At 38.3% G+C, this 14,545-nt stretch overlaps 1 protein-coding gene across 1 annotated transcript in view; it reads right to left on the reverse strand.

Moving 5' to 3' along the window:
• Window positions 1–260: 260 nt before the first annotated feature.
• The window catches only part of sumo1 (small ubiquitin like modifier 1), a 39,105-nt gene continuing 24,820 nt past the window's right edge, over window positions 261–14,545 (reverse strand). Inside the window, exon 5 of the mRNA XM_060848531.1 lies at window positions 261–3,087. Within this exon, the coding sequence (XP_060704514.1) occupies window positions 3,019–3,087 (69 nt within the window). The 3' untranslated portion in view covers window positions 261–3,018. The remainder of the gene's footprint in view (window positions 3,088–14,545) is intronic.

Consider the following 14,545-nt stretch of genomic DNA (forward strand, 5'->3'; position numbering starts at 1 on the left):
ACTATGAAAACATCTGCAAAATTATTATTAACCAGATTCTTAATGAGGGAGTCGATCATTTATAGTGCCTTTAATGCTGTAAAGCACACCAAGGAGTTTCAAAGGAACATTATCAAAATAAAATGCTGGCTATTTAATATATTTACTGAAATCTGAGCATTCGCCTTCGCTTATATGTTAGGGATGTTGGAAATTAGACATTAAACAAACATACACTATTTGACGTAATGAAAAGAAATTTGTAAAATAAGCAAGGAATGGACCATCCATAGCATTTATTATACAATTAATCTTTACATACTTCAAACATGTTAATTTTTGGAAAATGAGAAAATTTGCAAAAGAATGGATTGTTTCACACTTTTAGCACCAAGAATAAAAAGTACTGAGCATTCCTGGATCAGTTGCAACATTGGGTAGGTGTAGGCATCCTCACACTCCAACCAGTTAGTCTTCTTTTTCCTGCAAATTCAGAAGACCAACTCCTACAAAATTAGTGTGAATCTTCCATTTCTAACAAAAGTTGCATTTATATAGTGCCTTTAATGCTTTAACAAACTCAAGGCATTTCAAAGGAACATTATCAAAATAAACTTTTATGTTGAGTCACACAAAAAAACGTCGTGACCAAAAGAGGTAGGTTTGAAGTAGCATTTTGAAAGGAGAGAAAGGTAGTGAGGCAGAGAACTTTGTGTAAGGAATTCAAAAGCTTAAGAGTGTAAGCAGATAGATGATTGGCTGCCAACTGTGGAACCATTAAAAATGAAAGGTGCACAAGAGACTAGAATTGAAAGAGCAGAGAACTTAAAAGGTTTTACAGATGGACGTGGTTAAAGAGATAAGGATCAGCATGGAGAAATTAGGATGTATTTCAGTTATGATTTTGATCAATATATTTCTACATGATAAGTATCATGCTAAGGATTCAAAACTCATTAGCAATTTAAGAGACATTCAAGACTGTGCCAAACTTCTTTCACTTAGAAATCCTGTCAAAGGTTTTAACAATATCAGTTTAGGTTAAATTTTAACTTGAGCTGTATATCTGAAGAGGATAGTGCTATAAATTAGGACTAATTATTACTGATGACTGGAGTATTACTGTGAAGAAACAGAAATAAAATCACGTTATGAATAAGTGTTCTAATCAATATTTTCTCATGTCTTTATTCAGTATCTGAGCATAAGATTATGTACAAAGTTGAACAATCCCCATTCATATCTTATGAACCGTGTAATAAATTTTGGGGATTCCATGAGCAAAAGGAAAGACAAATTAAAAACTGGGTTGCTAACACATTAGACCAAATCACTAAAATGGCTTTGCAATTTTTTAAAAATTAAAAATGCTCTCACAACATTGTACTTGGTACAGTTGGTACTGAAGGAAAATGATATTTTAAGCTTGTTTATGCAAATAGTTACAATTCATCAGATGGTATGGTCATAAATGGTTTTAAAAAACACTGGTATTGTATGCATACTGGTAATTGGAAAATAGCATCTTCCCCTTTCTGTACACATCCATTCAAACCAGCCTGACCAAACCTTATTCTGAACTAGTCAAAAATGTTTTCCAAATTTCATCATGTACGAATTCTTAAAATCCATTTACAACGATTCACATCTATTCTCTCAAAAATTCGCTATGCTGGTCTTTCCAGCAGATTAGCAGTGAATTCATGAATCTAAACTCCTGATGCGTATAAAGTACATACAAATAAGGAAACTGAAAACAAAAATATTGAATTATGTTGTATCTGCCAGTTCTACAATGGCTAACAAATAGCATGAATGATTGAGAGTAAGTTGAGGTATTCACTTAAAAGAAACCCTCTCCTAAAATTAAACCAGATCAACCGATATCTACAATGAACAAGACCAAACAAATCTGAATTGTTTCCTGCCAGTGTCTTCCTTAAGTAATCCCTATGTAACCCTCCAATGGTTGATTTCACTGAAAAGCTTAGGGTGGCAGTGCAGTCTGCCTACCATACAGTTTGTCCTGAAGTATTTGCTGAACTGTACGGCTTTTCTGCACCTATAATCATAAGCTTACTTTCACAAAGGAGATACCTATGCAAAGTTCTGAGCATTTTGCTCTGAAACACAAATAGGTTTAAGTGGGTGAAAGGATTAAAACAGGAACAGCATGACAAACATTTGTTCTTGCACAATGTGTTTTTACAAGGGTATTTTCTTGTAATACAGAGGCAGCCCCATGATATTTTAACTGCTGCTGTACCACATTTTTAAGAGCAGCCTGTGAGTTTATAACCACCATATAGCTGGTGCATGCCCTTTCTAAAAAAAAACCCTAAAAGCTTTTGAATTGAAAATGTTAAAATTCCGTCTGGCCAAATAATAAAGGAATCGAAAAGGGTGCTGCTGGAACAGCATAGCAGTTCAGGTATCCCTGATGAAGGGATTATGCCTGAAACGTCAACTCTCCTGCTCCTCAGATGCTGCCTGACCTGCAGTGCTTTTCCAGCGTCACCCTTTTCGACACTGATTCTACAGCATCTACAGCCCTCACTTTCTCCAAATAAAGGAGACAGAGATGCACTACAATGCAATTTGCTAATTTTGTTTTACAATTTCAGATTGAGGTTTGGGAATGTATGATTTAGAACATAACTTTTCATGCAAGAAAACCTTCATACACCATTCTTAAGCCCATTTGTCCTACAAATTGGAAAAAAACTTTCCAAAATGGTCTTTATGTAATGAAAAATATTAATTTATAAAAAAGGTACTCAAGTCACAAACTTCTCTTTTGAAGAAAACTCAGTTGACATTTTGTTGCCATTTATGCTGAATATACGGAATTGGTTGTATTACTGTACGTACTGAAAATAAGAACTTTCAGCTGGGCATCAACCTGTCGTACAAACCATATGAAAGAAAGTGGTCTCTTTTTTTTCCTTTTTTTTAATATATAAAATCAGTGATTACAGCCGACAAGAAACAATAAAGAAATTATACAGATGATCGGGATTCTGATACATGGACCAGCAATTAAGCTCTCAACCATCCTCCTGTCTGTTCCTGATAAACTTCAACCACATCTTCATCCTCCATGCCAAGCTGAGGAAGTTTAAAAAAAAAGTACATTAGTTAACTGAAAATGGTCTTAGTTTCTGACAGATATATTTACTAACAGTCCTATTTTTTCAATTTGTTTCAAGTGAAATGTAAAAAATGATATAAACAGATGTCTGCTATTCATGACTATAAAGCACAAAAGCCTAATTAAAATACAACTAATAATTCTCAAAATTAGAGCATATTTTTGTCTCTCCTTACTTCTGTCTCAAGCTCCAATAATCTTTGTTAATTTTATATATCATTTCAAATAATATTCATAATGAGTTACAGGCAGGCAGTCATTGCATCAATGAAATAGGATTCAAACCAAGATTAATAAAAACAAGAAATGTTCAGAAGTTTAATTGTACTTATTTTTATTAATTTAACGATTCACTTGAATCAGTTTAGACTTCTACTATATCTTTAGCTGCTGCATTCTTTTACAAAACTCACTGAAAACTGACAGCTTAAACCCAGTCCTCCAATCCAGATATGTGGATTCTTTCTGGATGTTCAAAGCTCTTGCTATGCAGAAATGATGCAGCACGACGTTGCTGCACTGAAATCGGACTGAGGAGTCTATTTCATGTTACTATTGCAAGAGGTATTTACCCTGTACACCTTGTGACAAATCTACTGGAGTTGAGCAAGACACTGGTTCAAAAGTTGTAAATCTGAAGTCGTCTCTGGAACTTCAAGTTCCAGTCCATGCTGGAATCAAAGCAGTCAGAGTTGAATGTGCAAGTCTATCCAATGCTTTGAAAGGAAAAGTGCCGAGGTGAGAAATGCTGGACATGCTCAAGAACCAGTTTTATAAATAAATCTATGCAGGAAAGACTGCAGATTCTCTTTCATGGAAACTCTCAAGTCCTAGGACAGTCAGAGAAATATCTTGAAACAAGACGTTCACTTCCTTGCTATATAAAAAAAAATGCTTGGAAAATGGGAATGTCAGCATCCATATTCAGCCTGGCCATCAAGTTTAAGCAAGTGCATTAGTTTGGATTACCACACGCAACAAATCACAATGAATTAAAACCACAAAGTGCTGGGGAAATGCAGCAGGTCTGACAACATCTCTGGCAAGAAACAGAGTAACACTGAACTGAATGTAATTCGTTAAACCAACAATTCATTACACAAGTTGTAAAGAGTCAATATCTAAGGAAATGTTGAACTATTAAAAACAAAATTAAGGAATATTGTAGTACCCTGAGCACAGACTAAAATGCCCCGAGTAGGCACTGTGTGGCCATCTCCAGCAATCAGCTAAATACGAATTTGAAGCTGGGAGTTAAAAATCTCCAACTTGTAAACAAGTTAGTGATATTTGGTGTTGACATCGGACGGCAGTGCTGAACGTTTTTTTTGGACGCTCTATGATTAGAGACTATGTACTGCATTGATTTTAAATTTAACAATAAAAATCAGTATATTTAAGCATCTGAAAAGGTGCTATTAAAATAGTATACCAGATGCTTCAAGTAGGCAATTCGTGCAGTATCACACCGAACTCAGTCACCCACCACATCTCTTAATACCAAGAATGATTATCAAGCTGGAATGGTGACATGGTTTTACAGAATTAAATGCTCATAGTTGATTGGTGCAAAAATTCTAAATCTCCAGTAAAAAAAAAGGCTGTACTCTCTAGTCATCAAACCACAAAGAGTTGTTTGTTTGTTTGAGGCATAACTTATTCAATGAAATGATGTCAAACAACAAACAAAGCCCAGTTAGACTACAAGAGTGCTCATATCCAATATATACAGATTTAAAAATAAACATTTTTAAACAATGCAGAAAGACAAAATGAAATGTGTATTTATTTTGTACCTTTCACGATCTTTGGCTGCCCTAAAGCAGTCTGTAACCAAACTGTGACAATACATTGCCGCCACTTCTGTATATAGGTAAATGCAGTATTTTTTAAAATTTTTTTTGTTTCCTACAAATGACACCATAATGTGGCTACAGTAAACTTTTCATTGTACTAATTTGAGTACAGTCATACAGTCACAGATGTACAACATGGAAACAGACCCTTCAGTCCAACTCATCCATGCGGACCTGATATCCTAAATTAATCTAGTCCCATTTGCCAGCACTTGGCCCATATCCCTCTAAACGCTTCCTATTCATATGCCCATCCAGATGCCTTTTAAATGTAATTATACCAGCTTCCACCACTTCCTATGAAGGGCTTATGCCCGAAACGTCGAATTTCCTGTTTCTTCGATGCTGCCTGACCTGCTGCGCTTTAACCAGCAACACATTTTCAGCTCTGATCTCCAGCATCTGCAGACCTCACTTTTTACTCCACCACTTCCTATGGCAACTCATTCCATACATGTACCATCCTTTGAATGAAAAAGTTGGCACTTAGGTCCCTTTTAAATTTTTCCCTCTCACCCTAAACTTATGCCTGCTAGTTCCAGACAACTCCACCCCAGGGAAAAGACCATGTCTATTTACCCTATCCATGCCCCTAAAGACTTTATAAACTTCTATAATGTCATCCCTCAGCCTCAGATGTTCCAGGGATAGCAACCCCAAACTATTGAACCTCTCCCTATAGCTTAAATCCTCCAACCCTGGGAACATTTTTGTACAACCTTTCTAAACCCTTTCAAGTTTCACAACATCCCCCGAGTAAACGTGGCAATAAAACAAATTCAATTCAATGTTTGTGCAGCAAATAAAATGGCAAGTTGAAGTTCAGCTGATCTATTTTTGTGATGTTTATGAAGAGAGAGTAATATTAGAACACCAAGAGAACTTCTTGCACCTTTGAGAAATGCCTGAATTCTTTCGAATCTCAACAGATAGACAGGCCCTTTGTATAATGCCTCATTCAACTTGGGATAACAACTGCACTGTCAGACAATTCTGAACAAGTTGGGGTAAATGAAAAAAAAGAATGAAAGTAACCACAAGTGAACAAAAATGTAACACGAAAGAAATGGATAGAAAAAAAACAATTGAAAGAAAAATACTATTAATATGTCGGAGCAATTTGCAAGATTTTGCAAAAACACTTCAATAATCCAGTCACCAGATTTTCTGAGCAGATACTCTGGCATTTCCGTTGTTAGCTTACACCACAAAATATGTCTAATGCCAATAAATGTCAAAGGAAATTTATCACTTTGGCAATTACACATTGTGTGACAAATTTTTTTGTACTGATAAATTATACCAATTTTAATACCTTAAATACTACAGACAAACACAGCTTGCCAATGAAAGAGTTAGATTCCACACTACAAGTGGAAAACCCTGGTCCAACTATATTGATTTAATAAACAATGAGAACAATGTGAATCTCATTTAAAATGCAACAACCAATAAGCAATGAAAATAATTCACCATTGTTTAAAAATCATTCATATAGCCTTCATCTGTAACTTCTGCAGTTTCCAGCTAGTTTCATCTATTTCATATGCTACCAAATTCATACTCTTCAAAGAATGTCTCCAAGTCTAGACAAATTCAATTTAATACTAAAAGAAACCCAAAAATATTCTATATTACTAGAGTACATACAACTGAGAACTACATACAGTATTAACATTGAATGTTTTCAATAAGGAGTGAGATACTTTTATTTGGGCTAAAGAGATCAAATGATGTGGGAAGAAAGAGAGAACAGCTATTGAGTTGGTAGAACACCTGTCACATTGAATGGAAGAGCAATCCTGAAGGACCAAAAGGCCTATCCCTGCTCCGATTTTCCATGTTTCTATTAATTTGGATCTTTTGTTAGTACCTATGTATTCAAATTCAGTGACAGCAGTCAGTCCCAGTTTCCAATTGGGCATGGTTGGATGCTAAAACTATGGTCATCCACTGGATTGTATTAATCCCAGACAGAAAATCAGTTCTCTCTCAGAGCCATGGAATTAGCATACTACTTCTGAGTTGTCCAAACAATATGTAGGGAAGGCGAGATGATGGGTTAATTTTGTAAAAAGGAAGGATTTAAAAAACTTAAAGGAACTCTAACATGGGCTAGAATAAGATGCACCAACACTGAGACTGCAGCAACCACAACAACAAAAGAAGAGAAATCAAGGAAGACTAATCCTGGATCTCTCACTTGGGAGGTCTTGCTTTGGAATCTGAAGCGAGTTAAACTCTCCAAAAGGAAATAACTTCTCCAAACAAGGAGGCATGGAAACATGATGTGCCCAGATAGGTCACAACCAAAGACGGCCAAAATATTTAAGAAAAGCACCCCCCATACAATATTACTTTTCTGTGGTCCAGGCCTGAACAACTACAGGTGCAGGCACAATGGAGAAGGGTGGGGGTAATATAGAGTTTAACTGGAGAAGTAGTGAGTGTGGGAGAGGCAGAGTGTGTGAGAAGCTACTCCTCCAGAGGCAGGATCAATGGCAGGAAGGAAGAAATTGTTGATTGCGGAATTAGCACAACTATATGAGGGGGACAGGAGAAATGCAAAGAAACCAGCCGCAAAAAAAAAGACGCTCTCCCCATTTCTGCACTGGTTTCCGCTGGGTGCTCTAGTTCTCTTCCACAGTCCAAAAAATGTGCAGGTTAGGTGGATTATTAAATTCCTTAAATTATTAAGTTTCTTAAATTGCTCATAGTGTCTAAGCATGCGCAGGCCAGGTAGACTAGCCAGGGTAAATATGGGGCTACGGGGATAGGGGAAGGGGACTGCATCTGGGTGGAATGTTCTTCAGAGGATTGGTGTGGACTTGATAGGCTGAATGGCCTTTCTCAACACTGAAAGATGACAGTGTAAGACAGCACATCTGAGAAAGACAAAAAAGAAAGAATTCCATTTATAGCAGAATCTCAGAATTGGAGTGAATGGATATTTGACACTATTTGCCCTCCCTATGGTGTTATTGTGGTGATTCCTTTTGAAGATGAGTTATAAAATAAAGCAGCTTTCACCCCAAAACATTCGCAATCACGACAACCTTCCTACTTTAATACAAGTGAAAAAAAAGAATTGGGATGTTGGCACCATCACTGGCAGATCTTAGAGGTGAAAAAAAAGGGGCCAGAATGGCAACAAAACACGTGCAATCCGACAGGATTGATGGAAGGGAGAACACGAAAAAGATCAAGGGAGGAAAAATAGAGAAAGAGCACACACTGATTCATTTTCACACTCGCAGTTCGTTTACTTAAACATATGCAATTTCTAACATTTTCTTTTATGATAATGTATTTATCCTCTAAAAGGACTCTTCCGATGTCTGGCTTCCATGGAAAAAAAATTCCTCATCTATGTTAAATGGGCAACCACTTACTGAGATCATGTCCTCTGGTTCTAGACACTCCAGAAGGGAAACAACCTCTCAGCATATATCCTGTCAAGCCCTCTCAGGTATCTTATAAATTTCAATAAGGCCAACTCTCATTCTTCTAAACATCTAAAAAAGTACAAGCTCAACCTCCAGTCTTTCCTCAAGAAAATTTCTCCACATCTAGTGAGCATTCTCTGGATTGCCTCCAATGCCAGTATATATTTCCTTCGATAAGAGAACCAAAGTTGTTCACAGTATTCTCGGCATCATCTGACTAGTTATCTTGCATAGTTTCAGCAAGGCTTCGCTTTTTTTAAAGTGCTCCAATCCCTTTGAAATAAATATTGTTCATTTTGCCCACCACCCACTGACTTTGAATGCTAGCCTTTTGACAGAAATTTACAAGGACCCTCAAATCTCTCCATGTTGCAACTTCCTACAGTCCTTCTCCATTTAAACACTCTTCTTGTCAAATACATTTGCCCCACATAACATTCCAGCTGCCAAGTTCCTGTCCATTCACTTGAACGATCTATTTCTCTTTATAGACTCTATGTCAACCTCATTTGCCTTCCCAGCTATTTACAAACTTGACAACTGTAAATTCACTAGCCTGCTCCGCAATTAGTAATATCACGCTGATCTGGCTGTACATCCTTTGATTCTCTTGCCTAACAAAAATCCATCTTCCAAATTTCTTAAAAATATGCAAACACCCTGCTATCACTGACTACTATGGCAGAGCGCGAAATTGGAAAAAACCTTTGGAAAAAAGAAATAGTCTTATCTCTGCCCTATAAAAATGATGCTTAAATTTTACAGTTCTTTTCTCTGCATTTCTCCTGCTGTTGCAGGACTCAACCACAAGAGGAAACATCCTTTCCACATCTACCTTTTCAAGGCCATTCAGGGTCTGAAGCACTTCAATCATGTCACTCCTCACTAACTCCAGTGGAAACAACCCCCGCCTATCCAATAACCTACCACTTTCTTAAGTAGTCTCACCAAGGCCCTTGATGGATTTTTTAAATATATTCAATGTCTCTTGTAATAAAGGGTGAGCCGCCTTGATTATATTATGTACCTGCATGCTAACTTTTTATGACACATGCACTAGAACACTTCAATCCATCTAAACCTTACTCTCGCGCAATCGTTCTCCTTTTAATTAAATACTCCTTTACTTAATTGACTCCACAGTCCACAGTAAAGCACTCCAAGACGTCAGTAAAGTAGGAACCATTAAAAAATTTGTTTTAGGGGGTATTTTGTTTGTAGACTTGATTTTTTATACTGAGTAGTGTTGGCTATTTTACAATTATTATAAGCTTGGTTTAATGTTTATTTTAGTTTGTATAGTAATTTCTATTTGGTCGTTAAAGAAAATCTACAATATTGTGTCTCTATGCTGGCATGACTAAGCATCACATTAACTAAGTCTATCACCGGGCAACAGCTGCAAGAGAATTGCAGAGAAAAGAATCTACCTCTGCACATGGCCTTCATGACCTTACAAAGGCTGCTGACACGGTCAACCAGGAAGCATTAAGGAGAATCCTTCTCCGCATTGGCCACACCACGATGTCTGTCACCATCCTTCATCTGCTCCAAGATGGCATTGAAGTCATAATAACAAATGACTCCACCATTAATCCATTGGTTTGGACCAGTGTCAAGCAAGGCTGTGTCATCGCCCCACCACTGTTCTTGATCGATCTCGCTGCAATGCTTCACTTTACCACCAAGCTCCCTGCTGGAGTGAAGCTAACCAACAGAACCAGTGGAAAATTATTCAACCTCTGCTGCCTTTAAACGAAAACCAGTCACCTCAACCAGTATCAATGAACTGCTGGAAACAATTGATAATATGATACTAGCATATGTACAAATTTGAGGACAAACTTCAGACCACAGTCAGCACGTTTACAGAGGTACTGTAGGGCATGGGTCTCATGCTGAACATCTGTAGGATGATGTTCCTGCACCAACCCGGTCCGGCATTGGAGGGGCAACTCCCAAGCATTAATGTCCACAGGGCGGCCTTGGAGAATGTTGGCCATTTCCAATACTGCAGGGATGAAGACATCCAGCACCACCTTCAGTTGCCTGAGGAAAAAGGGTGCTTGAGGACATCATCAAATCCGACACCAAGCTCATGGTATACAGAACTGTGGTGGTTCCCACAATCTTATATAGATCTGAGACATGGACTGCATACAGCAGACACCAAAGTGCTGGAGCAGTACCATTGCTGCTTGTGTAAGATACTGAGTGTCGACTGGGAAGACAGACACACCAACACCAGCATCCTCGATCAGGCCAACATCCCCAGCAGGAAGACCTGCTGGCCCACCTTGATCAGCTGCGACAGTCTGGGCACATCATTCGCACGAGACTCCCGAAGCAGGTGCTCTACTCCCAGCTCTGAAATGGCAGGTGAGCTCCAGGTGGACAGAGGTAATGCTTTAAGGAGGCCTCACTGAGGAAGTGAGGCATTCCCACCTACACCTAGGAATCATTGGTCCGTGATTGTCCAAAGTGGAGGAGGAGCATTCAGGAAGGAGTGGAGCACCTTGAGGAAAAAGTGCAAGCCTGGCAAAATCAGCAAAAGGAGCACACTGTCACACCAACTCTCCACGCACTCCTTCCCACAACTACCTTCTGGCCCAAGTGTGGCAGAGTCTGCAGAAACCGCATCGACTGTACAACCACCTAGCCTCACCAAGTCAGTCATCCTTGTCTGCAAGGGACTGCCAATGAGATGTCACGATCAATTATAAACACATCAATGCCATTGGACTCAAAGGGAATCGTAAAATTGTCTTCACAGTTCAGGAGAAAGGAACTGGACAACATCAGTTAGGTAAAGGCTTAAAGTTGAAATAAGAGTAATAATATTTCTCTCGACTTGAATCTCTAAGAAATTGTGTTGGGGGGAAAAAAGGTTGAAACTTTGTCTTAATGTTTGTGTGTTTAGCTCTGTTTCATAAAATGTACTTATGCTCTGAAGTTAAAGATGATTTGCAGGGTCATGTGAGCATGTTTCAGTGACTAACTACCATGTTAATCAAATGCAAGTCTTAAATGTATGGTCTATCAAGTCCACTCAGGGGTCTGATTTGTCGAGTATTACTTTCAGTGCAGATCTAATCAGTATCAATACTCGAACTGCTGGTGCTGCATAGGAAATCAGTTCTCACTCCAATCATGAACTCATTTTTCAGTGCTCTGGATAATGAGAGTTGTCTGTTAATGGGATGCCCATACCAAAACTATCATGTAACACTGACATTTACTGAAGTAAAGAGATACGTAGATGACTGCATGGCATTATTACAAAACAATTACTTCTGGCATTTCTGGAAATAGCTCTGGTGAAAGCCAACATGATCATCAAGAAAGAGGAGAGAAATTTTCAAATTCCTTTTTTGAGCATTACTAACATTTGGCTGACATTGATATAATATTCTTGATAAATTGACAGAATTGGAAGATACCAATAGATGTTTTGGGAAGGAGTTTTGAATAACCAGTAAAGGCCATATAACAGGAGTAGATTTTATTCTTTAACAAGTCAGAGGCGTACACCATAGAAACAGACCCTTTGGTCCAACTCTTATGCTGACCAGACATCCTAATCTGACCTAGATCCATTTGCCAGCATTTGGCCCATATCCCTTTAAAACCTTCGTATTCATATATCCATCTAGATGTTTTCATATTTAGAAGTAGTGCCAAGGGAGGCAAGAATCGTGATTGTGTTTGTTTTAAAATAGCAACTTTATAAAGATGCAAGATTACAATATACAATAGTAAACCAAGCTTTTTTTAAAAAAACTGAATTTTGCTATCATGTCAGAATGATTTAGAACACCAAATTATAAAAGAGCATGAGGGGAGAGAATTTAAAAAGCAAAAAGAATTGCAATGTATTTTATAAGATGGTAGAAGCAGATATAATCTTCAGAAAATCTGAGAAGAAAAACAAACTGGAATACTGTGCTTCAACTGTCTGATTGTAACTTGAGTGATTATAGCTTGAGAATTGTGTGTAGTTTTGGTTCCCTTACACAAGGGAATGACATCTGTACCAAAAGGGGAGTGCAGCAGAGCTTCACCAGATTAATTCCTGGGATGATAGAACTGTCCTATAAAAGGAGATTGAGGAGACTGGGCTCGTATTGTCTACAGTTTAGAAGAATGAGAGGTGACCTCATTGAAAATTATAAAATTCTTAAAAGGGCTAGATAGAATTGATGCAGAAAGGATGTTTCCCATGGCTTGTGGGGAAGGGGGCAAACACCATGGGACACCATCTTAGAATAAGAGGCAAATCACAGGATTGACAGGAGGAGAACTTTTTTCACTCTTGAAAATTCTCTATCATGACACACTAATTTAAGAAAGCTGTCATGATGCCCAAGACAGCATGTGCCAGTTTTCCTGATGCCTCTTGAATGTATGGACAGTGAAGGAAGACTGTGTTGCCGTGAATGATCAGCCATAGTCTAGAATGGTAGAATAGGCTTGATGTGCTGAACGGTCTACCCCTACACCTATGCTTCTATGTGTAAAGAGCGAAGAATTCATTGGATAGCTCTTCCAGAGTAACTTGCAATAAGAAGGATATTATTAAATTGGAAAGGGTGCAGAAAACGTTTACCTGGATGTTGCTGGGGCTGGAAGGCTTGAGTATAAGGAGAGGCTGGATAGGCTGAAACTTTTCTCACCGGAGCGTAGGAGGTTCAGGGGACTTTTAAGGGAGAGTTAAAAGAATTTAAAAAAAGGGACCTAAGGGGCAACATTTTCCACACCAAGGGTGGTTCATGCGTAGAATGCGCTGTCAGAGGAAGTGGTAGAAGCAGGTATAGTTACAACATTTAAAAGACAATTGGACAAGCACATGAATAGAAAAGGTTTAGATGAACATGGGCCAAAAGCAGGCAAATAGGATTAGTTTAGTTTGGAAAACCTGGTTGAAATGGACGAGGTTGAACCGAAGCACTGGGTTCTGTGCTGTAAGACTCTGACTCTGACTCTAACCCTAAAGTTGAGGGTTCCAAGACCACGTTTCTTGTCAGCCTCAGGCTCATCTGCCAATTAAAAAGGTGGAGGAAAAATGCACATGTTGGCGCAATCAGCGAACCAGCAACTTCATTGCCTTCGCAGCACCAAAATTGGGAGAGATGGGCATCACTGGGGCAAGTTAAAGATTGAGGCACCTAAGAATGGGAAGTGAAAAGCTAAAAATTAGAGGCATCAAGCAGGCATGGTCCTCTGGATGATCCACTGGGTTAAGGGGCAGTGAGCTGCCCAGCAAACAAAAAAAAATCTACCTTGACAGGGCCTTAAATTCTGTAAGCTGGTTGGTCATCTACTTTCACATCTGGGACCACCACTGGAAAACATTTGAGAGACTGGATGGAGTTAGGAAAGAATGCTGACATGACTACTTGTCACTTTCTTGGCCCATCTTCCAATATGCCACCTTGGGGCTGGGAAATACTGCCCTTAAAATAATGCAAAGGCCTGAATGGTCTTACATCTTGTACAAATAAAAATCTGACATATCCAGTTGCACAAAACAGAGGATCATTGAGCATATTTAAGCTCCAACAGAACTTTCAAATTCACGGTATTTCAGGAATTAGCTTAACCTATTACCTCAAATGAGTTTACTCACTCACTGGCTGACAGACACAGACATTAAAATCTTATGACTGCTGTAAGCTTGGAGTTAGCTGCCAGGAACTGGAGCAGTAGTAAAAAAGTGCTTCCCTGGTCAAAAAGGGGGGAAAAAAATGATTTATTTCATCTGATTACTGTCTGGTGACTCTAAGGGAATGGATTTAAATGGATTTCAAGTAATGACTGAATGAGGCATTCAAAGATGACTAGCATGATTAAACAGATTGTTGACTTTCACAAGATACGACTACATCAGGTATTTGGGAGTGCCTGATATCTACAAACCTATACTTCAACATGAATGGATTGGGAAAAATAAAATATTGCAACTTAAAGGTTTCTAGGAGACTGTGTGTCTTGGTGTGTTATGATTTTGTTCTTGCAGCTGTAGCTCAGAGTCATAAATGAGTAGTTTAATTCTGCAAGAGTCAAGGATGAAAACAATTATCTGCAGTTTCACCTCATCTCCTGAAATTTGTTTC

Source organism: Hemiscyllium ocellatum, chromosome 32, assembly GCF_020745735.1.
Source record: "Hemiscyllium ocellatum isolate sHemOce1 chromosome 32, sHemOce1.pat.X.cur, whole genome shotgun sequence".
NCBI lineage: Eukaryota > Metazoa > Chordata > Chondrichthyes > Orectolobiformes > Hemiscylliidae > Hemiscyllium > Hemiscyllium ocellatum.